Genomic DNA, 27730 nt, shown 5'->3' with positions numbered 1-27730 from the left:
TGCGGGTTTCCGGCTCCCGGCTGCTTGTCTCTGATTTAGAGGGGCGCTTGCGATCCCCGGGTCTGCAAGCCCACCCTCAGCGCCGTCCCCGTGGGCAACCTCTGGCCTGGGAGGAGGGCTAGCCCCACACAACTGCGCCGGCCGAGGGTCTCCAGGGCCGCCGGGGCTCCTGCGGGGGCAGCGGTCCTCCCACCCGGGCCGGCGTCGGTCCTGCACGGCCCAGAGGCCTAGAGGCAGCAGGCGGCCCTTGACGGGAAGCCCCGGAGAGCTTAGGGAGTCCAGCGGCCCAGCCCGCCCGCGGGCCGGCACCTCGGCCTGGCCCGCCCGGCCGTCCCGGGCTCTCTGAAGTCGGAGCGCTGACCTGCCGTCCCGCCTGGGGCCCTGTCCGGCGCGCGGGCAGGACTCCACGATCTGCCGCCGGCGCAGAGGTCAGGGCGCAGCCACTGCGGTAGGAGCACCGAATTGGCTTTGGGTGGAGGAAACTGCGCAGAGCGCCGTTTTCTGAGAAGCAGAGCGAAGATTCGCAGCCTCGGGCCACCAGCGAAGGTCGCCGCGCCGCCCGCCTCGGGAGGAAGCCGGGGCTCCGGCCGGCGGCCGCCAGGGGGCGGTGCGCCCTCGCCTTTGCTCCAGGGAGCGCGGCTGCCGGAGGGTGGCTCCGTGCCCAGCCAGAGAACGCTGCCCTTCAGGGAGACCCTGAAGTGCTGACCTCTGGACTCGCACTCCACGGCCCTCCAAAGGTGGGATTTTTCAGGCCCTCCAAGAACGACAGAGATGGGCTCAAATCCCGCAGGGTGGTCACCTACGGGAAGAAACTGCAGAGCTGCCACATTCGGGAACAATCTAGGAGCTGAGGACCAAGAAAGAGGACATCATCAGTTGGGTGGTGACGGCAGGGGCCTACAGAGGGGGCGTGACAGTGTGCCCGACCCTGAGAACCTGGAAGGCGGGATGGAGCAGAAAGGCCCTGTGCCTGTCCGTCGGGCCTGGGAATAAAGGCAGCTAACAGATATGGCGCACCTGCCTGCTAAGAGTCTGCGTTGCCTCCTGTAGTCCAAACCTGGGCACTCTGAGGCAGACCTGCCGCTGTCTTCATGCCACAGGTGAGGAAAGGAGGCTCAGCAGAGTCCCCTTGTCCAGTGTGCATCAGGCAGCAGAATCAAGGCTGGACCCCAAGGCTGACTGACACCAGAGTCCATGAGCTTTTCTAACATCACAACCACAGCAATAAAAGGTCGACTCCACTGAGCACTTAATAGCTGCCACATCGTACTAGCACAGTTGTCCTTTGGTATCCAGGAGGGATGGGCTCACAGCTGACAGAATTGGAAATGTTTAAGTCTCCTGTGTAAAATGCAGTGTTTGCATGTAACCTCCTCACTTCCTTCCACATGCTTTAAATCATCTCTGGATTACTCATAATACCCAATAGAATGTAAATATCATGTAAATCGCTGTTCTACTGCATTGTTTACAGGATAAAGATAAATCCATACGTTCAGTGCAGGCACAAGACTTTTTAAATATTTTCAGTTTGTGGTTGGCTGAATCCGCAGTGGGGGAACCCACAGGGACATAGGGCCAACTCTATGTACTTTTCAATTCTTTATTTAATCCTCACCATGACCCTATGATAGGTAGTAGTAGTAGTATTCCCACTTTACAGAAAGATGACTAAAACACAAAGGGTGAAGAAACTAGCCCTCTGGTACACAGCTAGTAAGTGGTAGAGCTGGATCTGAGGCCTGGCAATCCTGCTGCAGAGTTCACCCTCTAGCTACTGTGTTCTGCTGCTCAGCCTGTTGTAGGTGCCCCTACCTACTTCTTCCATCCAAGACAAGTTGAGAATCATGAAAACTCTGTGATGTTCAGCCAGGAAGGCTGAAGCCATCTACCTGCCTGCAACCCAGGTCCTGTGTGCAATGGGGCTGGAGCTCAGGCATGCCCTTAGCCACATTTTGAGAGACCCCTCTACAGATTGCACTTTTTAAAGCACCAATATCTGATACCTGTGTGTTGCCTTTCCCCGGTGAGCAGGTGGGTTATAGAGTTCAAACCTGGAAAGTGGTATCTGAACAGTAGGTTCCTTTCAGAAGTTCAGGAAGATGAAGCAGTCCCCACCCAGGTTACTTCTGCATGACCACCATCTGCAGGAAACCTCTGCTTACACTGGTGTATGAAGAGGGTACAGCTTGTGTAAACCAGGTTCCTGAAGTTTGGCTATTTCTGTGGCCATCATTTTAAACTGTGGGATTCCTGCCCAAAGCGGACAGTATCTTTTCCAGCTATGATGGGCTAGTGGGTAGCCTTGAATTCCACAGTATCTAATGTGTTGCTGGCAAGTGTCTGAATGACAGGGTTTTAATTGTTACTGTTGTTTGGTTTGGATTCTTGGTAGAATGCCAATAATAGGAGCCTCGGGTTTTTCTGCTATTGCCAATGGAAGGAGGCACTGTCTGCATGTGTCCTGAGCCTGGCACAGCAAGTTTCTGACCGGATAACTGATGCTAATAAACATTTGCCAGCACTTAATATGTCAAAATGAGTTACTCCAATGCCTAGTCTATTCCAACCATTTCTATATCATTTAGTGAATACCTAGGAACAAGCCAGGCTAGGACGACAGCTCAGTTCCTTCTGGTTGCCTTGGAGAGTACAAGGGAGACCACAAAATGCATGGTGCCTACCCTCCATTTTTGACATGGCCAAGGGAGATTACTGGGCTGGGCTTGCTCTAACAGAAAATCACTTCTATTTAAGTTGCCCTACTATATAGCTTTGATATAAGCAGTGGTCCTCAGCTTTGGGATTAGAATCACTTTGAACATTTTTGAAAACTCCTTGCCCAGGACGTACCTCGGAGTAATGAAATCGGAGCGTCTGGGAATAGAATCACGCAGCTTTCAAATCTCCCAGGTGACTCTTCCTAGTTTCCGCGCCCCCCCCCCCCACCTCTGACCCTAATAGGTGACTCACTGGGCAGGGCACCTATAGAACCAGACAGGGTGGAAAATCCCTGTGGGCCGGAGACCCCGAACATTCCTGGAGAACCTGAATATTGACTAGACTGAATTCAAGGAAGCAAGTTCCAAGACATTTGCAATGATTCAGATTGGAAATTGAGCCAGGCGTGGTGGTGCACACCTGTAATCCCAGCAGCTTGGGAGGCTTGAAGCAGGAGGATTACAAGTTCGAGGTCAGCCTCAGCAATTTAGCAAGGCTCTAAGAAACTTGGTAAGACCCTATCTCAAAATCAAATAAAAGGGCTGGGGTCGTGGTTCAGTTACAAGTTACCCCCTCCCTGCCCCCCCCCCCCCCAAATTACAGGGTAGTTTTACAAGAAGGAAAGCATATTTGCAGAAGGCAGTCCAGGTTGGAGGTAAACTGGCCTCGGTCATTTGGAGGAAGTTGAGCCTGGGTCTTGGTCCCAAAGGCAGCCTCATCTGATAACAGACAGGTTTCCCTTTGCTTATTCCCAAGCTTCAGTGAAATCTGCACCCAGACTGACAACCTGGTCTGAGCTGTGACTGGGGAGGCAGGGATGAGTCTAAGGGTGGAGCCTTAGAAGGAGAGTGGGAGCCTTGTTCAGGCTGAGGTGGTGGCTGGACACGACAGCAAGGGGCAGCAGTGGCATGAGCAGGCACCACAGCAGAGCCGGGGGCAGCAGAAGCAGAAGTGAACCCCCTGCCCTGCGACTGCCTGCAGTGCCACACCCCTGAAGGGAGCCGGAAGCTCCAGGTGAAGCGGGCAGGAGGGCAAAGAGGCATTACCCTTCAGACAGTGATCTAGGCAACCTCCCTGTGCTCAGAACAAGTGAAGTCTGCCACCTGAAAGAATCACCCAACTGCTCAGTGGCGCAGCTTAAGCCCTGATCGAAGTTCCCAAGCCCCCACTCAAACAGGTCAGTTTTCCTGCGGCCTTAACTGTTGGACAGACAGAAGCCTCCACGGTTGCTGCAGGAAGAAAAGTCTCCGACAAGCAAGCAGCACGGGGGTCAGAACTCTGGGACACGACGGCGTGGTAGTAATGTGTGTCGTACTGGGTGGCAACCTCGCGAGTAGAACCCTCCTCCTAGCTGGTATGGTCATGAGTAGCAATGGCCACGTGAAGCTGGTGCTTGTCGTCTGAATTATTTAGTCTCTAGCCTCCTCATGAGAGAACGCTGGAGGAAGCCAGGCGATAACCCGGGTTTGGCCAGCAACAGTGTAATTTTGAAACATCTATAGGATTCCTGTTTACCTTTTCCAGAACCCTCACCAACTGTGTCACACTATTCCTCTAGTCATAATTTCAAGCACTGTGTCTCCATAGCAATGACTCGGCTCCCGTTGCCATGGCAATCGTCTAGGGCGAGAACACTTCCATCAATCCTTCCCCTCCTTCCTGTTACCATTGTCAGTTTTCAATCCGGTCTCTTATTATATCTTCAGGATCAGCACCGGCCTGAAAAATAATAGGTGGTCAGTGTATTGAAGAAACAACCTGCTTGAGACTATTAAAACAGACCTTACCTGTTCTTTCTGTCTCCAGGCTTGGTCCTGTGGGTTATTACGCCTTGTCATCTTTTTTTATTTACTGGGATTTTTAAATTACAGAAGCACAGGCTCATTTTAGAAAACTCAAACAATAAAAATGCCTGCAAAGTTAAAAATAAACCATTCCTCTCTCCACTAAAATCAATGCTGTGGATCGACAATTTAAGCATAAAATAAATCTCTAGAGGAACTTATATGATGAGAAAGATTGTTTTAAATAAGATGAAAATCCAGAAATCATAGAGAAATGAAATTAATCTATTTGTCCACATAAACATTTCAAAAAACTATATGGGGGGAAAATTCCATTAACAAAGTAAAAAGATCAATGACAAATGGGAAAATGTATTTGCAAAACAAACGATAAAAAGTTTAACTTCTTCAATTATCAACAAGTTTTGCAAGTCAGTATGGAAAAATGGCCAAATTACCTAAGTTTTTGAAAAATGAACACAACTGGTTGCATAAGGTGCACAGCCTGACTCATAATCAAATAAATGCAGGATCAAAACAGTAATGAATATAAAGATGAGTTTTTTCTGACTCTGATTGGTAAAGAGAGGCACAAGGACCCCCTGGTGCTGCAGGCCTGAGGGGAGCCCTGGGTGGAACTGTGTGCTGCACATTCTATCTGGAAAATTCGACAGTGTTTGTCAAAATTAAAGATGCAAATCTCCTTCCACTGGTACTCCCTCTCCCAGAAGTTCACCCAAGAGGCAGAGCTGCACATGTTTAGCAAAATCCACATACAATCATGTTTGTCGCTACATTGTTTGACAAAAGCAAAACACTGGAAATACCTAGAATTCATGAGTGGGGGCTGGTTAATAAGTAGGAGTAAATGCCTGTGATGGGCTGAGAATGCCTGGGTGAGAAGAGACGGTAGCTCTGATCTTCAAGAACCAAAAGAAGAAACTGCAATGTAACGAGTAAGGATATAACCGGATGCATCGATGAGGTGTGTGTGTGCGCGGAACCAGCTTGGAAATGAACGACAGAAAACAGTTACCAGTGGTTTGGGAGCTGGTGTGAAGAAAAGGAAAGGAACTTTTGTTTTCATTTTGTATCTTTTACTCATTAAATTTTTCATGATTGCTTTTTTTCCACATATGACATTTAAAGACCATCAGCAGGGTTTCTTCACTTCTCTTCCCCCACCACAACGGCCAGAGATGCTTTTTACAGTTTTTTCTCTACATATACAGGAAAGATGCAAATATGTGTCTTTGAATATGCATGACTATATATACATAGTTCTGCAATTTGCTTTTCTTAGTTTCCATATCATTCACATCTTTCCATGTAAAGGCACACTAGATGAAATTCCATAGTAAAAATAGGCCACAACTTATTTACCCTTTCTTCTGTTGTGTTTTTTTTTTTCCCCAAAAGTTTGCCTTTGCCTTCAATTCTACAATGGCCACATTTTGCATAATTTATCTGTGTGTCTGTGTATTTCTGTGGGTCGATTTCCCCAGTGGCACTCTAAATAAAAACAGGACAGAATCACTGGAGATCAACCCAACTCAAGCAGGTGACTTAAAGCTTGCTCTTAGGACATATTTTTTTTTAATTTTAAAAATTTGTTCTAATTAGTTATACATGACAGTAGAATGCATGTATGCACTTTGATATATCATACATAAATGGAGAATAATTTCTCCTTTTTTTGATTGTACATGCTGTGGATTCACATTGGTCATGCAGTCATACCTGTACATGAGGAATTAATTTCTGTTTCATTCTACCATCCTTCCTATCCCTCATCCCCTCCCCTTCCTTCACTCCCCTCTACCTAATCTAAAGTAACTCTTATGACACCTTTTGAGCTTGCACTGAAAAACACAGTCACACGGAGAATACAAGCAAACAGGGTGGGATCACTCTCCACCCTTCAGCCCCAGCAAGGACAGGGAAGGAAGGAAGGCTCAGGGTCGTACGAACCCGTCCAACCCAGTCTGCTGTCCTAAGGGGATCTGCAGTTTTAGCCTTATCTTTTGGTTAAGGGAATCAATTCCTTCAGCAGATGCTCTCTGTGTCCTGTCCACAGCCCTAACACTCACTCCCACTGGCCAGTGCCCTTTACAGTGAGCATCTGCCATTTTCTTCCTCTAGGAAGATCTCTACCGGCCAAGAGCCCTGTCCTGGTGTTCCCCCTTCCTCTGGTCTCATGCCACTTTCAGAAGAGAAGCTGTCCTTTAAAGGTGGCATCTCCCGCAGAGCTGACACACCTGGGCACAGTGGCCGTCCTGCTCCACATCCCTCATGGTGACAGCAGAGCTGGAGAGGCCACGCAGGTCTCGGGGCAGCTGGCCAACATCCCCACATACCACCTTGGCCCTCGAGGGCTGCAGAGCAGCAGAGGAGATGGATGCGGGTGGGATGGCGGGGCAGCGGATACCTCCCTAGGTTCCCAGCATGGAAGGCCGCTTTCCCCAGGGACTGCAGACCCTCATGGACACGGTTTACCCGCCCTGAGATGTCTCGTCCTATTTTCAGTAGACTATTTTTGGAGCAGTTTCAGGTTCACAGCAACACAGAGCAGAAAGTTCGGAGAGCTCCCACCTGTCCCCACGCCCCTGACGTAGACCTCCCCCTCCCCCGCCATTGTAACACTCGTACGCTGAAGCTGTAGGGACGCATGTCAAGGCCCACAGTCAACCCAGGGTTCACCCTTGGTGTCCCTACATCCTTTGGGTCTGGACAAATGTGCAATGCATGTGTCCCTAGGCCAGTGTCTTACAGAAGACTAACTCCTCTGAAACCCTGTGCTCTGCCTATCCGTCCCTCTGTCCCACTGACCCCTGGAAATCACTGATAATTTACTCTCTGTAGCGTCGCTTCTTGCAGAATGTCCCTCAGCAGCTGGACTCGTGCTGCAGGAGGTTTCAGACTGACTGCCTTCCCCACAGCGTTCACACTTCCTCCTGCTTCCTCATGGCTGCAGGACTATCGGCTTTAGCGCTGAGTAGCATTCCATTGTCTAAACATGGCACAGTGTGTTGGTCCATGCACCTGCCAACGGCCATCCCGGCCACTTCCAAGTTGGGCAGTTATGAAGAAAGCTGCTGGGAACACCCACGTGCCCATTCCATGTGGATGTTTTCAGCAGGTGTGGGTCAATACCAAGCAGCATGGCTGCTGGATTGATGGGCCCGTGAGAGCATGCTCAGTCTTGGAGAAGATGCCGAGCTGTCTTCCAGTGTGTTGTGATGCACTTTTTAAGTGACTTAATCTTGTGGCAAGTACTCACGTGAGGTTTGTTCTTGGTGACTCCACCTAACTTCCCAGCACTATAGCTATAACACAGTACAGGTGGCTCTGACTTACAGCAGCTCAGCTTATGATTTTCAGCTTCATGATTGTGCAGAAGTGAGGCATGTTCAGTAGAACTCTTACCCCAGATTTTGAATTTTGCTTTTTCCAGTGGTCGGACCCTGAGGTGAGGGGCTGAGACTGGGAGCCCCAGCAATCCAGTGGTCAATACTTTCAGTGAGCTGTGTTGCTAAGCAGGAGGTTCAGTGGGTCAGGTGTAATAAATGCAGTGTTTACTTATTTTCAATTTACGATGTTTATTTGGACACAAGTCTGTTGTAAGTTGGGAGGAATCTGCACATTGTATTGACAGCTTCCTCTTGTGACCTGTGATGAACAGGAAGCTACAGCCACCCAAGTTATCATCCCGTCTATTCAAACTAGAAGGGATTGATTATGTTATAGTTCTCATAATCTAATCATTTCACCTCTGTACATTCTTTCATTAACAGGAACTTTTGGGGGACACCTCATATTCAAACCATAGCACAGTCTGAGGGAATGGAAACATATTATATGCTAATCAGATTATTTTGATCACAGAATTATGTGCAAACTTGTAATCAAGGAGGTAATCTAACCTGAAATCCATCTCATGCACTGGGACTAGTAGATTCAAGATGAGGTATGGACCCTGTTACTGTTTTCTTAAGAATTTGCACATAGAAGTTAGACTTCAGAAAATCGGATATTTCTTTATGTTTATAGCTTATCAGTGGACACTGATAAAAAGCTCTGCTTTTTCAGAGCATGTTTCAGGCCTTCTCTTCTTATGTTTATGTGCTCCTCTTCCCTCTGCAGTCCCCTTACAATTCTTCCTTGTGGACGCAGCTCACCAGCTGCAAAGCCACGCAGCCAGCCCACTGGTCCCTGCCGAGAAGTCCCTGCCGAGAAGCGGCAGCAGAGCAGCAGAGTGGCAGCTAGGTGGGTGCAGGTGGCAAGCACAGCCCACGGCCCATCATGCAAGCATGGTGGTCCTGAGGCACTGCGAGTCAAGGTGCCCACCTGTCATCCTTTGGTGGCCAGGCCTGGGACCCTATGGATGCCTGCTGCACATGCAGCGCTGCATCCTGGAACTCTGAGCACAGAACATCCAAAGACCTCAACCTCTGGTTCCTGACTGACCAAGACAATGGCAGTGGGCAGACCTGAATGGAAGTTAGGAAGTTGGTCAGGGGAGTTGCCCAATAGCATGAGTACTTTTCTAAGCCCTAACTGGCATAAGTGTGGACCAATCACAGTGACTCAAGTGTAACTCACTCCAGCGGAGGAAATCTGATGCCAGATTTTTTTCTTGCCTTTCAAGTTTTTTTCAGTTTCTCTTCTATAAATTCTGTTTACTTTTACCTATTCTGGTCTGTGGATTTCGTTTCTCCAATTTGGGAGGCAAGAACCCAGAAAGAAAAAAATTGATGGTGAGCTGGTTGGTGTCCCTGGCAACCCTGAAAGTCACGATCTACCATTAAGAGCTGTGACATTTCTCAGCCACTGAGACCTGCAACCTGTGCAGAGCCCCCTTACCAGCGAAGTGAGGAAAACGGTTTCGTCTGTACATAAATCCCTTTCTCTTGCTCTGGGCACTCATGAATATGAACAAGTTTCTAGGCCATGAAAAATTATCCGGGACAAGTCCCGGAGCGTACAGGGCAAGCATCCGTGAGCGTTCCACAGGCTGCTGCCTGAGTCAAAGACAGTGCAGACACGACTGTTCCCTTCCCGCTTTGGACCATTGAAACCTGGTAGGATCCCCGTCACTGAGAGGCTGTTAGACGCAGAATCTCAGGCTCACCAGACCTACTGAGTCAGAATGCGCAATTTAACAAGCACTGCGGATTATTCCGCATAGTACGCTCCAGAGCTGCACGCACGTCGGCCTGCCTGCTGTTTGCTGTCTTTTTGGACCCTTGCCCAGAGCTGCCTCACCCATCACTTCCTCCAAGAGCCTGAGCAAATGTGCCTGCACCTTCCCCGTTTCCTGCTGGTGAGTCTGCTTCCCTTTGATTTTCACTCTGAGAAAAAGCGGTCTATCCTCCACCAACGGGCCTTTGACTTCACTGTACACACTTTTAAGATGACCACAGAGAACAAACAGCAGGTGCTGAGAAAGTGGAAAAGGTCCACAGGACTCAGGAATTGGTCATCTAACAGTAATTCCCACTAATGTGGTGTCAGGGCCTGGCTACCAGACGAAACAGCAGGTTCTTATCCTCATTCAAAGATGGGGAAACCGAAGCTCAGAAAGGGTCCGTAACCTGTCTACATTCAGAGCTGTAAAGTGGCACTTGAACACAGGAAGTATGACTGGAGATGGGACACCTGACACTCCTGCGGCGGGTAGTGAGAGTGATTCCTAGGACTCCACTGACTGACCAGCTGGGGAGGCCTCTCAGGGGCAGCAGGAGTAGGTGAAGGGGCAGCCCTCCTGTTTAGGTCTGGTGTGGCTACTTCCAAGTTATTATGGTAAAACTTCGTTTATTTCTAAGATTATTTATGAAAGTTACTTTTTTTCTATTCTCCATTGTCCTCTTGTAACTGTTAGCTCTGATTTTTATTTGAATTTTATCGTTTTAAGAGGATAAGGTAGACTTTCTTCAGAGGGAACCATGAGTGTCATGGTCAGGGTACGAGGTGACCCCTGGAAGCTCATGTGTGAGACTATGCAGGAATAGCCAGAGGGCAAATGATGAGATTATCAGCTGTGACCCTATCAATGAACTCGCGGAATGGTTAACCCACTGAATGGATTAATGCTTTGACTGGGCTAACTGGGTGGTAATTGCAGGTGGGGTGTGACTGGGGGAGGGGGCTGCTGGGGGTGTGCCTTTGGGGTTTGCACTTTGTCCCCGGAGTGTCTCTGCTTTCTGGCTGCCCTGCGAGTTGAGCAGCTTTCCTCTGCCACTCCTTCCACCATGATGCTAAAACCCAGGTTTTGAGATCAAACTCCATGCACTGCTTCTGTGGGCAGGGTGTCTGCACAAGTTGCAGCCTCTGCAGCCGGGAAGTGGGCGGCCCTTAGTGGTGGACCACGCCCTCGGGCTGCCAGGAACCCAGCAGCTCACCGGGTTTGCTCTCCTCTCTGGGTTCTTATCTCCTGAATCCAAACAATGAGCTCTTCATGAGTGAGGGTAAGAGTAGGCTTGATGGCAGCATAGGAACCAGACAGGGCGCTTGCAGTGTAGGGGGACCTGACAAAGGTTTTCGGAGTGCGCTGATCTAGAGGTTTAGACAGCACTTGGTCACTGCTACTGGTCCAAACCCATGCTAATTAGCTTTTGAAAAGTGCTTATGCTGTCGGTCCAAAATCATGCTAATCAGGGTTTGGAAAAGTAATAACAGCACCGGTCAGCCCCGAGTCCCATTTGGGTTTGCCTTACTCCCCCGCCCCCCACCTTTGGGAAGCAGGGGGTTGAAGTCATTGAATTGTGCATGTTCGGTGAGGTGCCTGGGGCACAGAGTGCGCTCCTCCTGCAGTGAGCATCCCCACTGTGAGCAGGCTGGGCTGCCACAGGGTGCCTGGTGATGCCTCAGGCCTCCGTCACTGTCACTGTCACCGTGGCAGCTGGTGCCTGCTGCCTGTGCTTCAGCTGAGCCACCCTTTGCTGCTTCTCAGCAGGGACCAGCGGGCTGGCTGCATGGCAAGGCTTGGTGGCTGGAGAGCCGTGTTAATGCTTCACCTCCCCTTGGACCCAGAGCAATTGGAGTATGCTGACCACAGACTGAACCTCTGAAACCATGAGCCAAAATAGGCTTTTCTTCCTCTAAGCTGTTCTTGCCAGGTATTTTGGTCACAGTGATGGAAAGCAACATACAGGGATAGGTACAGGGGCCACCACAGCAGATTCTTGCGATGGCCTGAGAGACGGTGCTGAACCCTCAACACTGATACCTGGAACTCAATACCCTAAACTCTTCCTGAGGGAACACGAGATGAGCAGATGCCAAGTGCACTCAAGCAGAACAGCAGCGAGAGCTCCACAGCTCTGCCAGGTCTCCGGCCGCCTCCCAGCCTCGGCAGGTCAGGGCGTTGGGACTCCACCTACCTGATGCAGACTGATCAGGCTCCGTGTGCCCTAAGCAGCCCAGGTTCTTGGCAGAAGCACCTGTGATTGGAAATGACCCTGCTTCCTTCCTCCTAGGGAAAAGAGCCTGACGCACTTCAACCTTGATCATTGGGCTGCTCCAGGGTTATCACAGAGGTTAGAGACTAAGAGATCTTCCCCACGGCTCCAGCCATAAGCCACTTTTGAAAAAGTTTCTCGCTCATGGAATGAGAAGCAAGAAAACTCCCCACCCAGAGAGCCCACCTCCCTGGAGAGCAGGTGAAGCTTTCCACAGCACCACACCCTTCCTGCTGGTTCTGGCCACTCACCTCCCTCATCCTGGGCTGAGGCTCTGTTTGCTCTCGATGGTACTGTCCCAATTTGTTTTTTATTTCAAACCCTGGTTTCTCAAAATGTCCTAGACCTGACGATAAAAGGGAGACACTTTTAGTATCCTTTGAGATCCTTCTCTAGCGAACCAAAAGACCAGAGTTCTACAGCACAGAAAACAGGACCAGCAAGGACTTTGTTTTGCCGCCTCTGCCCTGGTTGCCCTACACGGCTGCTGGGCCTCATCAGCCACAGACAGCCCATCCCTGTCACTAAGGACAGTCAGTGACATGAGCACACCCATCCCTAGAGCACTTCTGCTGGGAGTCCCTGGGACACTGGGAGCAACCTTCCTCCTTGTGCCAGAAAGACATTGGTTTGAGGTTCTTAGTTTCTTTCTTCTGACAGACGCTAAGCCTCTCTTTCTGTGAGATCCTGGTCCTCCTCTGTAGGCAAAGGCTGAGCATATAGATTTTCCCAGATTAAAAGAAGAAACAAGAGGCTGAGGCACATAAATGCAAACTCTAATCAGCCCCCTTCCTTCCCAGGAGGACCCGACTCTGCCCAGGGATGTGGCGTGCCTTCTCCATGTCCCCTGAGACCTAGCAGACAGTGACCTCAAGCCTAGTCCCTCCTCACCTGAGCCAGCAGAGCATGGCAGGCTAACAAGGACACCAGACTGGCAGGGCTGGGGGCACATGCTCAGAGGAATGTCTTTTCCCTCCTGCCTCAGGTGTGAGCAAAGAAACATGTCACCCTAGCCCAACCACCAGGAAACCAGCTTCGGGAGGAAGCTTAAACTTGATGGCAAGAGGAAGCTGCAAAGAAGGTATTGATGATACGCTTAAGCTGTTGGAACAGCTGATCATTGCAGACTGTTCCACATTTTGTAGGCTAATAAATTTCCTTATTGTTTTTACCAGTTTATGGGGGATTTTATATTCAAAGAACCTCATCCCACGTCAATCTTCTCCACCCCAGAAAATCCCACCAGTTTCATTAGTTATTCAGGTCAGACACCTAAAAATCATATTTGCTTTTCCTCCACTCCCTCCCAAATTTAATAAGTCACAAGCCTACTTGCTCTACTTCAGAATGTATTTATTCACAGCCTGGTCTGCATCACCTTCCCTCTCCGTGGAGTTGATGCCACTGTCTCACATAAAATCCGCAAAGCTCCTGACTATGCCCCCTTGCCCCTCGCCTCCCTGTGCACTGCTCTCCAGGAAAGTCAGGATGACCTGGAGAGGCAGGTCAAGGCACTCCCCTGCTCGAAACGTTCCAGGGTTTCCAGCTTCAAGAAGCGCACGTGCCTCGTTGGCTTTCCAACGGTAAAGACTGCGTCACTGTAACCAAGACCTCAAAATGCAGTCCCTTGTAGGCGGAGTCCACCCCTCCCTCACAGAGCAGTCTACCCTGAGCAGACAGCTCCTGAAGGGCGCCCGGGCACCAGGCTCCTCCTGACATGTTGCCCCACCGCCTCTTCTGCTGGTGCCCTGTCTGCACTGGATGGCTGGTCACTCGGGGGAGGGAGGCAGGCGAAGCTAAAGACAAGCAACTCCCTTCACCAGGTGAGGTGGGTTCGGCACACCCCTCTCGCCACATTCCTTTGGCAGTGACTAGCACGTGGCTGCACCCCACCCCAAAGGAGGCTGGGAAATTTAGTGTCTGGCTATGGTCCAGATAAAAGCATTTGCCAAGGAAGAAAAGGAGGACAGATTCCGGAAGTCTGCCCTCTTCCCGTAGCACTCATGGCTCACAGCATCTTGTCCCACAGCTCCCCAGAGCCCCTCTTCCCCTTCCTAGTGCGCTAGCTAACAAAGGCTCCATCCACTGTGCCAGTTAGCACTGTGAGCCGCCATTCTCGCAGTGCTGGTCAGTCTCCTCTTTCTAGCAAGAGGAGAAAATGTAAGTTTCTTGAAATGATAAGACACATTTGCAATGATGAAGAGCCACTTCCCAGTTCTGAAGACTCTCCTCTGAAGCACCACAAGTGTGACAAGAGCCGGGCATGTCTGAGTAGAGGTAGCCTTCGAAACCACCATGTCCCGCAGGGAACGGCTTCAGTGGGCTCATTAGGAGAATCCACCTTTGTGTAAATGAAATCAGAAGAGTCACCATGGGAACAAGCCCTCTCCACGCTCCCACAGGGAGACACCTTGGTGTGGAGTTCACTTCTCTTGGGGGATCTCTCTTAGCAAATGCACTCTTTCCACCAGAATTTGCCACTCTGGATTTGTTAAAACCTGTCCATTATTTGGTTTGAATTCCTGGGTCAAGTGCTGGGATGGAAAGGAAGTGTGCTGCCATGGGTGATCATAGATCGCGTGACGGGGAGGCTGAGGTGTGGTTGCTTGGAAGCAATCGTCGATTTTTTAAAATTTAAAATTCCCATCATCTATTTGAAAATTCACATAAATGAATGTAAACACACACACATATCAGTGTATATCATGTGTACGTGTGTGTGTTTTCTAGTAGGCACAGTCCTATTCTCCCCTGAGTCATACTGCATACATATAGAGAAATTAAAGGGAAGTGCACCAAGGGACAAGTAAGTCCCCAGCGCAGGGCTTCCAGCCACCATGTCAGAGAATGTGGCACTGGTCTGAAGGTGAGAGGCAAACAGGACTCTGCCCTCCACACCAAGGAAGCACGAGGTGCTGGCCATACCGAGAACAGGAAACAGTAGGGGGCGCAGGCCATGAAAGAGCATATGGGTGTGTGAGCCTCGCCCGCACACGGGGATGTGGCGCAGCAAACCTCGCAGCTCACTGACTCTCCTGTTTGTACAGAAAAGATTAAAAGGTGCAGGGGCGTCTTGGCCATTCTGAGCTGCTATGACAAAAATGCCATGGACTCAGTGGCTTAAGCAACATACATTCATTTCTCTGAATCCTGGAACCTGGGAAGCACAAGATCAAGGTGTCTGAACAGTCAATTCCTGGTGAGGGACCTCTTCCAGATGGACGCACACATGGCAGGGATGCTCAAGTGACCCGCCCTCTCCTGTCTCCACCCTCATGGCTCCATTACCTCCCAGAAGGTAAGCCTTAGTTACCTAGAAGATCTACCTACTGAGGTGATCCTGGTTACCTTCTGGTTTCACCTCCCACTGGTCTCTCTCTCCCCAAGAACCATACTCATGACATTGGGGATTAGGATCCCAACATGAGTTCAGGGGAGACAGACACATTTCGTTCATAGCAATAGAGAAGCAAAACATCCCCTCTTCCTGCCCAGCATCAAGTATTTTTCTTAAAATCACCTAGAACCTCTGGCAACAAAGTAGCAGCTGAATAATTAAGAGACAATACTGGAGGTAGGAGAGAGAAAAAGAGGGCATCAGAATCTCTGGAAAGAGACTAAAGGTCCTAACCAAGACAGTGACGTAGAGATGAGCTTCTGAATTCAGAACGAGCCAGGTAGCCAGGAAGAGAGCAAGGGTGTGCAGTCTTCTTTGCAGTTCATCCCTGAACTGCAGAGGAAAGTCTCCTTGAAACCCCGCCTGGGCACAGGTTGTCTGAGGTGTTTGGCAACAGAAGGCAGCCAGAAGGGCTGGTCCTTCAGGAATCTGTGACTACAGGAAAGTCACTCTGGATGCAGCCTGTGCTTTTCTACCCTACCTACCTTTTCTTCTGTTGATAGTGGCAGAGCTCCCCAGCGGCACACGCCAGCCTACTGGTCTGTCGAGAAGTGGCAGTGGAGTGGTGAGTGGTGGCCCAGGTGGGTTGGGCAAGCACAGCCAAAGCCCACCGTGCAGGCAGGCAGCCCAGGTCCAGGCCCACTGCCGAGGCCAGCCGAGGAGGGCAGCCCTGGCCAGGCCTGGGCGCGGTTCTGACCCCTGCTGCAGAAGCCTGCTCTGCTGGGCCCCACCCCACAAGCTTCCTGACCCGCCACCAGACAATGGAGGTGGGGCAGACCTGAAGGTGAGTGGGGACGCAAAATTAACCAACAGCGTTAGCATGTTAGTAGCTTGTGATAAGCACGAGTTTGGAGCAATACCAGTGCTGTATAAATTCCTAAACCACCACACCTGGGTGGAGAAAACCTCCTGGGGGCTTCTCTCTTGTGGGGCAATAGTTCCATTCCTGTTCTTTAACAAATTCTACTGATATTCCCACCACTTGGTCTGTGGAATCTGTTCTTCAAATTCACAAGATTAAAAGGTGCTAGCCTCAGGGACCAGCCGCCACCGCAGAGACACAGCCCACCATTAAGAGCCCGGTGCTTCTGGTTGCGGAGCTCCATGCCTTATGCAGCCTCACCTGCAGGCAGAAGGAGAGAATCAAGTTTCTTCTCTGAACTTAAGTTTTAGTAACACTTCTTTCCTGTGGAGAAATGTTTCTGTTCCACTGTGTTAGTCAGTTTTCCATCATTATCCCAACAATATCTGGGAAGATTAAAAAGAGGTGGTTTATTCAGGCTCACAGTTTGGAAATTCCAGTCCCCGAGCAACTGGCCTGATGGTTTTGGACGTGTGGCAAGGCACATGTCACTGCAGGAGCCTGTGACCCGGCAAAGCCACTTCATGAACCTGGAAGCAAAGAGCTACTGGAAGCTCCAGGGTCCTACAGCTCCCTTCAAGGACACAGTTAGCTAAGTGACAGGGCTCGCTGGCTGCCAAGCGCACAGCCAGCTTACTGCTCTCTGCTGAGAAGCCGTAGTGCCGCAGAGCGGCGGGCCAAATGTGTTGGAGCTTTGGGCCACGTGGTGCCCACCACATAGGCACGGCAGGCCTGAGGTCCAGCGAGCTACCAAGGTGTGCCACTGCCACCCACAGCAGTGCAGCTGGCACGAGGGGAGGCCAGCTGCAGAAGCACCTCCGTGTAGCACCGCAGCCCACTCAGCACTTGAGCCGCCTGCTTCTGACCTGCAGACTTGAATGGAAGCAGGGACTTCAGCACTGGCCCATAGCATTGGTATGTGTCCGAGCACTAACTGGCATTAATTTGGACCAATAGTGATGAAGCAAGTGCTGTACAAACCCTAGAAAACCCGTTACGGGTCTCCTCTTTGCTGCAATAGTGCTGTTCCTGGTCTTCGATAAATCCTACTGTTAAACCCACTCATCCTGCTCGGTGGATTGCATTCTTCAAATTCAAGAGACAAGAGCTCCAGAGAAGCAGAAGTTGAGAAGAGCGGCTGGGCTCCGCTGCAGCACTGGGCGGCACTCCCCACCATCAGGGCTGCTACCTTCTCAGCCGCAGACTTGCAGCCTGTGCAGACCCCACCTGCCGGCAGAAGCGGTGAATGGGATTTCATCTCAGAACTCCAGTTTCAGGAGGATTTCTTATAAGATCGTCACCCAAAGTTCCAGAGCCTCCCAGGTGCACCACCCGAGGACCAAGCCTTAAACGCATGGACTTTTGGGGAACACTTATTCAAACTAGAGCACAACCTGCCTGCCCACAGTTACCACCCAGTTAGTCCATTCACACTAGGAGGGACTGACTGGGTGACAGCTCCCACAATCCAGCCATTTCACTTTGAGTACCCCGCAGTAACACAGGAGCTTCGGGGGACCCCTCCTATTCAAGCCTTAGCACTGTCTCTCTGGTCAAATATGAGCACAGGGCTCAATGTGGGTCAGTCACAGTTCTTCTCTAGGATTCTTCTCATGAGTAAATCCCTTTGCCTGTCTGATCAAATAGCTGGGAAATTGACTCACGTGACTGCTAATGGCTACATTCCTCCCTTGTACAGAAAGACTATCCTCCTTGGGAAAAACAGGAATGTAAAGGGACAAGTCGACATGGGTGACGGACAGACAGAGCATCAAGACTGTTCTCAGCCTCTGCAGCCTCCTTCATCCCCCGGCCACTCCGAGACCTTCAGGGCCTTCATTCCCTCCTGGGTTGGTTGGTTGGTTTCCTTGAGTTACTCTGAGTTGCCTTTCTGTCATTTACAACCAAGAGTTTTGACTGACGCAGTTGCCAAAGAAAAGGCAGGAAGGGAAGAGGAAAGTCGAGCTCTGGCTGAATTTTCTTGTCTTTTCCTTTTTCATTTGCTAAGGATGGAATCCGGGACATTGTGTGTGCTAAGAAGTCCTCTACCATGGGGCCACACACCCCAACCCAAAGGCTTTTCTTTTCTTTTCTTTTAAACCAGAGGTTGAAACCAGGTGTACTTAACCCATGATCCACATCCTCAGCCCTTTTTATTTTTTATTTCAAGACAGGGTCTCACTAAAGTTGCTTAGGGCCTTGCTAAGTTGCTGGCTGGCTTTGAACTCAAGGTCCTCCTACCTTACCCTCCGGAGTCACTGGGATGATAGACGTGCACCATTGTGCCCGACAACAAAGGGCTTTTCTAAGAACAGTGCTAAACAGAAGTTGGCATATATACCCTTCGGACTTTGTTCTAATGAGGCCCCACCTGTCAAGGGGGGAAAAATCCAGGAAGAATACATTGGTGCCAGGCTGCTGCACAGATATGTAACAAAATATATAAAAGGACATCTCCAAGGAGCAAGGATTGGTAAAGAATAAAGTGCTTTAACATGAGGCTGTGTCTCTGCCACTTGATTCTTGGAGACAGTGAGAGCAAGAGAGACATGTTCATCTTTTACAGCCCAAGGCCAGAGAACGGGCTGTCTAGGAGCTCTGTACACTTGGGCCACGTCACTTCGCCTCACTGTGAGTCTGCAGAAGGAGAGTCCTGAGCTGATTTAGAAGGCGGGTAGATGCGAGGGCTTTCCCCATGTGGACCTGCAGAAGTCTGCCCGGAAAAACTCAAAAAACACGCAGAACACACCACTCGCACGTGAAGACCTCCTAGTGCACTTTGATTTTCCAGAAGTTAATTTTTATACAGTTCCCAGGAACACGACTCTTCAGTAGCCCCAGGCACAAGGGCCTCTTGCCAGTCCTTGGGTCCCAGGAAGTTGGCCCAAGGCACTGCCGCGGGCTCTGGCCACTAGATGGCGTGTCAGGCTCACTGGCTCACCGGGGGCCTTAGCCGCCTCTGCACCTCCCGCCATGTTTGGTGAGTCATCTCAGGCCACCTGATAAACATTCAGGAAATGCTTAAATCCAATTCAGCAGAAGATGTAGCTTCCACCTAAATGGTGTGATGAGTATTATTAGAATGTCTCTGCCAAGATTTTCCAGTAGAATCTTGAACCAGCCTACATATTTCTTAAATTGAAAGTATATAAAAATTTGGATTAGCAGTAGTCAAAGTGTGGGGAAATAAATTAATTCATCTTGCCTAATCCTGTTCTCTCCTGTGACTCTACTCTTTCCTTCCTTCTTGAATGGAATCTAAATCCATAATTTCTTAGGTTTCTCTTACCAGTTAACCCCTAAAATAGTCTTATGTCTGTAATTAAAATAGTCCTTCTCTTACAGAGATCAGGTTCTGAATAGCACGCAAAGGTGAAACTTTCTGCCATCTCCTAGCTGGGGTTCAGTCTAGAAGTTTGCTTTAGAGAGAAGAACATGTGCCTTCCCGACCTCCCCGCCAACACTTCTACTTCTTCACTCACTCACTCATTCCTCCTGGACCTTCCAGATTGCTGGCTATATGTGGAGCTGTTTTGAAGAAGGCAATACATAAAAATCAGGAAAGGTCTTTCCTGACACCAAACATGAGTTCACAATCAAAAAATAAAATATACATAACGATATGAGAAACCATGAGTGAGAGCAGAAGTAACAAACACCCAAATTAAATCCATGAAGACTATCAATATTTGAATTACTGCATATGAAATTTTAATTTTAAATTACTTAGAATTTTAATAGAGTTTAAGAAATCACAGGATATTGCATATACAGTAAGGTCCATGACATTGTCAACAAGGACCAAGAAGATTTGAAAAAGTGTTAAGTGGAACTTCTTGAAATTAAAAAAAGTACCAAAACTGAAAGGATGAATAGAGCCAGCTGAAGAGAAAATTAGTGAATTACAAGATAAACTTGAATAAATGACCCAAAGTAGGGAACAGAAGACAAACACGGAATATTCAGAAGATAGAAGCAATGTGGAGGTAGAATGGGATCTAACATTCATTTAATTGGCTTTCTTGGAAGAGAGTTTAGAGGAAATGCAATGTTTGATGTTTTAATAGCTGAGGATTTTCCATATTTGATGAAAATCTAACCCACAGATTGAAGAAGCACAACAAATCCCAACTGAGATAAATAAAAAGAAATCAACACCTGGTCACATGTTAATTAAAACCAAAGAACAGTAGAGACAAAAACAAAAATAAACAGCTAGAGATAGGACAGGTCACTTATGAAAGAAGGATAGTTAGTTGGTGACTGAATTCAGGAAAGCAACAATGAAGGTCAGGAGAAAGTAAAATAAAAATTTCAATGTGCTGAGAAAATAACCATCAATCAAGGATTGAATAACCAGGGAAATTATCTTTCAAGAACAAGAATGAAATAAAGATTTTGTTCTAGATCAACATAAACTGACAAAAGTATCCTACCAACAGATCAGTACTAAAGAAATTTTCCTTCAGAAAGAAAAGATTTCAAAAAGAAGATCTAAAATGGGGGAAGAAAAGAGGTATAGGAAAAACAGGAATGATTCTAAATAAACTATATATAGATAACATATTTATCATATATGCGCTATATATGTATATGTAATATGTAAGGTGTTATATGTAAAATATGTGTAATATATTATATATTACAGGACTGAACAAGCAAGATGGAATTAAATCATTAGAGAAAATGGCAGAAAGTCCAGAGGAGGTATTCTAAGTTAAACTGTTTCCATCTATTTTCAAGTTAAATCTATACATTAACGTTTTTAAGTTAATTTCTAAAAGAAGAAAATTATACCCAGATGCTTCAAGCAAGTACAGATTTTCCATTCAAACAGAGCCCTGGAATCTGGAACTCCCTTGACAGGGCCTGGCCATCAAGAGAGGATTAATGGTTCCTGAGCTATTTATCACTTCTTGTGCTAACAAAGGTATTTAATTGCCTTCTCTTAATTACAGTGCTGTGGAATTTCTCAGATCTCTTCAGAACCTAAATGTCCTCCCACCAACAGCTTCTTTCCTCCCTTCCCCAAGTGTAATTTCCACCAGGCAAATGCTAGTTCCCTTCTTGAAAAGCCGCCAGGTCCTGCACATTGTCCAACCACCTCTCCCGCCCACCCTCTCCCCGAGCGGTGAGCTGACTGAGTGCCAACAAGTCATCCACTGCAGAACGTTAACATCTGCAGAAACACATCGCAGCCAGGGCCTCGGGAGGCGGAGGCAGGGCGTCTGAGTTCAAGGCCAGCCTGGGCAACTTAGGGAGTGCTTTCCCAGCACCTGCAGGGTGCTGGACCCCCAGCACCACGGCGCCCGCGCACACGCGTGCGCACACACACACACACACACACACACACACACACATCATGCTCCCTCAGTGCCGGCCTCCCTTATCGTCCCACAGCGTTTGCTCTTGAACTTTCGGAGGAGACGCATGCTGCAGCACCCTTGGTCCTGTGGAGGCAGCTGCTGTCAGATCAGGACGAGCCCTGGTTAGGTCAATCATGAGTTCTTGAGAGCAAACATATACCAGAATGCTTTATTTAGTTTAAAACATCACAACCAAATCCACTTTGTCTGTCTGATACAGATTGGTGAGCAGCCAGCGATAGGAACAGCTCAGTGCCGATGTCACAGGCAAGGCAGCCTCCGCCGGGCTCTTCCTGGGCACATCTGCCCCTCTCTGCCCATAGTTTCTTCTGTGCCCTCGCTCTTTATTTCCATGAGGACATTTCTCGTGGGCAGTGTCTAACACCTTGGCTTTTCTTCAAGCAGCGGTAAGGGAGAAGCCATGTGTCTCTTCTAGTGTCCTCAGAAGAAATGGGGGGTGCATTTACCTCGCCCCCCAGCCAGCCCCACCAAAAAGCTCCAACGAAGCTTTAGCTGAACTTCTCCCTCTTCCCCTCCTCACACTAGAGCTGCCTTTTGTTTCCACTCAAACCCAAATTTTGCCAGAAGAGATGCCAGGTTGTCTCTTCCTAAGCGGATCCCACTCCCTGGCCCAGGGAGTCTGTGTCCAGATGAAAGTTTGGCTCAGAAATTCCTCTTCAGGGATTCCAAGGCGGAAGCACCTATTCCCCAAAGCCCTTCCCCTCACTCATGGCTGCTGCACCTGGACCCCTCTGAGAGCAGGATGAAGCAGCAACAGGGCCTGTCTGCACAGCCGCTCCCCACAGCGACAAGGAGGAGCTGGCAGTTCAGGGCTCTTCTGGAGAGAGAACGGGCCAGATTCCAAGCCCGAGGACCACAGCCGTTGTGAAGAACTCTGGGCAGCCCGAGACCTGGCTGTCGGATTCTAAAAGCCACCCCCTTGGGGGCAGACTCCTCGAGGCCGACCTCTGGAGGCGGACCTCAGAGCTTTTCAACCTCAGCTTCAAGTTCTGACATTGGCCCTGCCTCCATCCCAGGGGCATGAGATGATGTGCCAGGTCCGTCGTGAACGGTAACGTTTAGTGAAGTAAGGGACCGGCCAGGGCAGGCTTCCTAGTGCTCCACTCTCCTGCAAAGCCCCCCGAACCTCCAGCTTCACGTGCCAGCCTCCCAGGTGACTGGGAGGTAGACAGGGAAAAACTAGGCACTTTTTCTTCTAGGGCTTTAAGTATCTGGGCTGCTATTTCATTGAATTTGAATTTCTACAACTATAAGTCAATTTCAAACTCCCTTTGGATTCTGGCGGCTCTTAAATCCAATCTTGGGAGGAGATATGATGTAGATTTTACTACTCTTGCCCACTCTGCTCTGGATCCTGAGGGGGACGTGGTGCTGACTAGCAAGGCTAATAATCTGTGTGCTTTGAAAAATGATCTGCATCTGCCATTTCCCCAATGGCCTCCTTTCTCTCCGGTCGTGATCTAAGTTTTGCTCAGAATGGCATCGAGGGAATGAGAAAACCACCTGCTATTCTTGTCGTCTGCGCTGAGGCTGTGTCACAACAGATCACTATTCTGAAAAGGGAGGAAAGCTCCTGGGGGCTCCTAACCCTCCCTCCCCCTCGGTCGTCCCTCCACTCCACTCTGGCAAGCCAGTCCCAGTCACTGTCAGGATGGGGGTGCCTCACCGCTGTCAGCCCCAGGGACGTGGGAGGGCCTCACCAGACTCTGGAAGAACCCACCCACTGCCCAAGGACACCTCAGGCCAGCCTTGACAGGGGCAAGACTGACCCAGGGCAGCACCTCCCAAAGGCATCCCATCAAAGGACTCTCTTGAAACCCAAGTCCAAGGTCAGACTTTGGCTCCAGACCCCCCAATCCATTAAGGCAAGCCCCAGCGATACCTTTTAACCAATAGAAGCCAAGTCATTCTTAGGGTGAGGCAATGTGTGAAACACTGATCCAACAGGAAAGACCTACGGCTGGGGAGTCTAAGGATGGAAAGGGTCTGTGATTTCACCAGTGGGCTGATGTTTCTCCCTCTATTAGAAAGGTGTGGTGAATGCTAACCAGACCTGTTTCCTCAGCTTCTCTTGAAGGCTGCCTGAGATCTGATGGGATCATTCACGTGACGTTTTGCAGATTATTAGAAATACATACAGATGTGCCTCAGGTTTGGGTGGCCGCCCCTTCCCATCCTAGTATGCCCAGTCCCATACCAAGTGCTGAACATGTACACTCTGAGAAGGGAGACGAGGGGCCACGGAGACACCTGCCCAACCCAGGGAAGGAGGGCAGCCCTGGAGCAGGGCTGGGCCTGGAGAGCTGGACATGAGCTCACGCCAGCATGCCTGGGAGCAGGAGTGAGCACCTGCTGCTAGGCCTTGGCCACTGTTCCCCGCTGCCAACCAGGCTGACCTAGTGAAGCAACTCACCTGCACCTCCCGCCACCGGCCTCCACGGCTCCTCCAGCTCATCCCTGACTCAGCTGTGACTCACAGGCAGACGCAGCTCCAGCAGGCCTGGGCCCTGCCACTCCTCCTGTCACCAGCCTGGTTCACCTCTCTCCCGTTTAGACTTTTGAGAACTGGCTTTCCAGATCACTGACTGAGCAAGTCTTTTCATGGGATGATGGACAAACACATACATTTAGATATCAAAATAGTCCCATTTAAAGAAAACTTTTGAATCTCTGGGTTGAAAGTTATTTATCCATAGCACTGTTTCCTATCATGTGCATGAACTCCAGTTCTTTCTTGGGCCTGTCTCATTTCCCTATTAAACTGTATGGTCCCAATGGAGACATGTCTTACACAGGACTTTAAACTCCAATAAAGCTGAGAGAGGAAGCTAGCATACAGGCACTTCCTATGCAGGATGCAGTCTTGGGGGAGATGAAAAAAGGAGGTGAGAGAAAAGCCTGGTATCCAGAAGAACAGGCTTTGCCTCCTTTATTCTCCTCACCTCCTGTTCACAAACCCAGAGACAACTGCCTTTTCTCTCTGATGAGTGATTCCTACAGCCCTACAGAGAACGACCTGGCCCCAAATCCCAGCACTCCACCACCCGCCAGGTTATTTCCACAGGTCTCTGCCTTTGCATTTTTTATTTTCTGTCTTTAGTTTTGCTGTCTTTGAATTGCAGGCTTCCAATTTTAATAACTTCTTCCCACGGCTCCCCTCAACTGTCAACAACATCACACGTGCCCCTGGCTTCACAAAGCAACACATCTGGTCTCTGCAGCTGGTGCTGTGGGGCTCTTTGGTGGTGAGAAGCCGGGCACAGTGCTGTTATAAAGCCACAGCAGCCACTGCAGCCAGCTACCCAGTGCTCTGCAAAATGGCCTGAGCAAGTTGAAATCCAAAATTGGTGACTTTCTCCATCTGAGCTGGAGCCCAGACAGACCAGACCAAGGCTTGCTGAGGTCAGGGACATCAGCAAGTCTAAAACTGAGCACCAGAGTTATGGCTTGTGTCTTCCAGCCCTTGGAAGTGCCAGCACTGGGCTGAACTGTCTTCCAGGTTCCTCTAGGACAGGCCAAGCGATCTGAAGTCCTTTGGTAGGCCGGTTCTCCTCCATGCAGTGGTAACAGCTCATCCCTCTGACCCTCCCTGGGGGGCTTCTTTGTAACATTGTACACGTAGGACTTTGTGGAAAAGCCATGAAGAACAGGAGCTAGTGGAGTGGTACTCTGGAGGTCCTGGCAGGTGGCTCTGCAGACCAAAAAGGGGCTGAGCAACCTTCTTCAGAGGTTGTCCATGGACCCACGCTCAGGGAATGGACCACTGCTGGGTTGGCAGACAAAGAGGTCAAGCCTCCTCCTCCTGCAGTGACTCGACCCAATCACATGTTCCACCACCGCAGGGTGAGAGGCTGTGATGAAAGTGGAGGCTGAGAGACGTATAGATTTGGATGGAGTGATGGATTCAGAGCAGAACATGCCAACAAGAGTCAGTTTTGTCTTTGAAGAAAGTGAACACCTAGGGTGCACCAACTTCTCGTGCTTCGAGAAGGGACCAGCAGGTAGGACCCGGCCCAGCCTGGCCATTATTCTGTCAGTTTTGGTTGGACTCTCATGTCTGCAATCAGCTGAGTGTAGATAAGCTGTCACACAGGGGGACAGGGGTAACTAGGCCTTTTCTTCCATCATGCAGCAGGATAGTCTAGGCTCCTTCACCTGGTGGTGGCTGCAAGGTTCTCAAGAGCAGCAAGAGAGGACAAATTCAATGCATGAGAACTTTTCAAGTCCCTGCTTATGTTACATTTGTTACCAGGCCATTGGTCAAATCAAACAACATGGCCAACTCCAAATTCAGGGGTGGGTAAAAAGACTGCCACCTCTCAGTGAGAAAGGAAGAGTTCGTGGCCATTTTTGCAACCTACAAATTACTAAATCCAAAGGGTCTCACTTTGGGATTTAGACAGAACCTATCATCTAGGCAAGAGTAGGAACAGGAAGGGCTCCTTCCTGACAAAACAATACCCTTTACCTCCTAAAGCATCCTCAGTGGCAGCCCAGTGATGCCAAGTGATGCAGGCTCAACCCCACAATGGCAGAACCAGGATGGAGAAACAATTCATGGTAAATGAGACCCAGGAGGGACCTAGTGGCATTTGTGGGGAAGATGACCCACATGTAAAACGTAAGGAGGTCATTTATTCTTTTCCATCTTGCACAACTTATTTCTCCTTTTCTCTCTCTTCTCTTTCACGTGTGCAAATTAAACATCTACCGAAGGCACCTGATGACAACTCTAATCAGAGTGCAGACAGGTGGGCTCTGTGTATGGCACCAACCTGTGGCAAGTCCAGGAGAGCAGAGGAAGAGAAGAGCCCTTAGGGTACAAGACTCAGATGTCGACAGGTGCAGCAGAAAAAGAAAGAGCAGTTTTATGTCCTCAGAATGAACAAAGAAATACCACTTAGACAGGTTTTCAGAATGGTACACTCTGTTTTGTCACTCAAGAATTGATTCAGAACAGCCACTTCTATGATAGTCTGGGAGGTCATTGTTACTGAGATCACCAAAGGCTTTCTGATTTTAGTGTAGTGACTGGGAAGCATCTGGGTACAAGGCATATTTTGCCTTGAAATTATCTCCCCCCGGGCCAAGCAGGCCTTCTAATGATAGTAAATTCTCCAGTTGCCAGGCATAGCTCGGGAGGTACAGAAAAGCATTCTGTAGGCACAGGAAATTTCTGGAGATTAGCACTCCAGGGCTAACTCTTTCAGACTTGGAAATGAAGTCCTGGCTCCACTAAGGAAGGAGACTGGGCAGGAGAAACTGGGGGAGAAACTCGGTGTGCGATGTTTTCATGTTTTGTCTTCTTGATGAGCTTCTCAAACTAGCTGGAGGGGCACTGAGGTTTGGAATCAGCCTCCTGAAAGGCTGCCTCCTGTCCCCTGCTGAAGCAGAGATCAGCAGATCTTCCAAGGTGGTGGCCAGAGAAGGTCCTGGCCTGCTGGCTTGTGTCTTGTTCCTGTAGTCTGTGTCTGACTTCTGGTCATCCAGAGATGTCTTGAAAACATCAAACCACAAGGGACATCCTGGTTGGAAACTCACTCTGGGGAAAAACAGAAAGAGTCCAACATTAAACCAGAAGATATTTGAAGAAAGCAACTATACAAGACTGGTTCACTGGGCAGAGTCCAGAACCCGTTCAGAGCCAGGCACATCTTGACTCTTAGGACACTTCAACAGACTTGTGTTGATGTTCCCAAGCCTCAAGGGGGGGCTGAAGCCAACACACATCAGACAGAACTTTGTTCCATGGCTGCAGAATAACTTACCACCCCCTTAAGAATAGCTACTGTGCTTACAGCATGCCCCCAACAGCAAGTGAGGGCAGGGTACCACAGACTTGAATCCCTGAAAGCTTCCTCCCTACTCACAGTACTTTGGTCATAGCATTCTTCTATTTAAAGAACAAAAGACAATTGTTTGGAGGGATTAATGATGTATCAAGCCTCTTGTCTGTTGCTATCCCTTCTCCCCATACTCCACCCTAAAGAAAATCTCCTGCTAGGACTCCAGATAAACAACATGGCGGGGAGATGGGGCACCTGGGCATGGAGAGCTGCCTCCAAAGGCAAGGGTGGGACCCCACTGTGGATATCTGGAACTGTCCCCCAGTGTTTGAG

At 49.4% G+C, this 27730-nt stretch overlaps 1 protein-coding gene across 9 annotated transcripts in view; it reads right to left on the bottom strand.

Annotated features, from left to right (window-relative positions):
• Nucleotides 1–21754: 21754 nt before the first annotated feature.
• Nucleotides 21755–27730, bottom strand: part of ILDR2 (immunoglobulin like domain containing receptor 2) — a 55545-nt gene continuing 49569 nt past the window's right edge. For all 9 annotated transcript variants that reach the window (XM_079107928.1, XM_079107927.1, XM_079107921.1 and 6 more), the window contains one exon: nt 21755–27153. In XM_079107928.1, coding sequence (XP_078964054.1) covers nt 27118–27153 — 36 coding nt within the window. In that variant the 3' untranslated portion in view covers nt 21755–27117. The remainder of the gene's footprint in view (nt 27154–27730) is intronic.

The sequence above is a fragment of the Sciurus vulgaris genome (genome assembly GCF_902686455.1).
Source record: "Sciurus vulgaris genome assembly, chromosome: 12".
In the NCBI taxonomy this organism is placed as follows: Eukaryota; Metazoa; Chordata; class Mammalia; order Rodentia; family Sciuridae; genus Sciurus; species Sciurus vulgaris.
The sequence above is the reverse complement of the archived record's forward strand: the minus strand, read 5'-3'. Positions and strand labels throughout refer to the sequence as shown.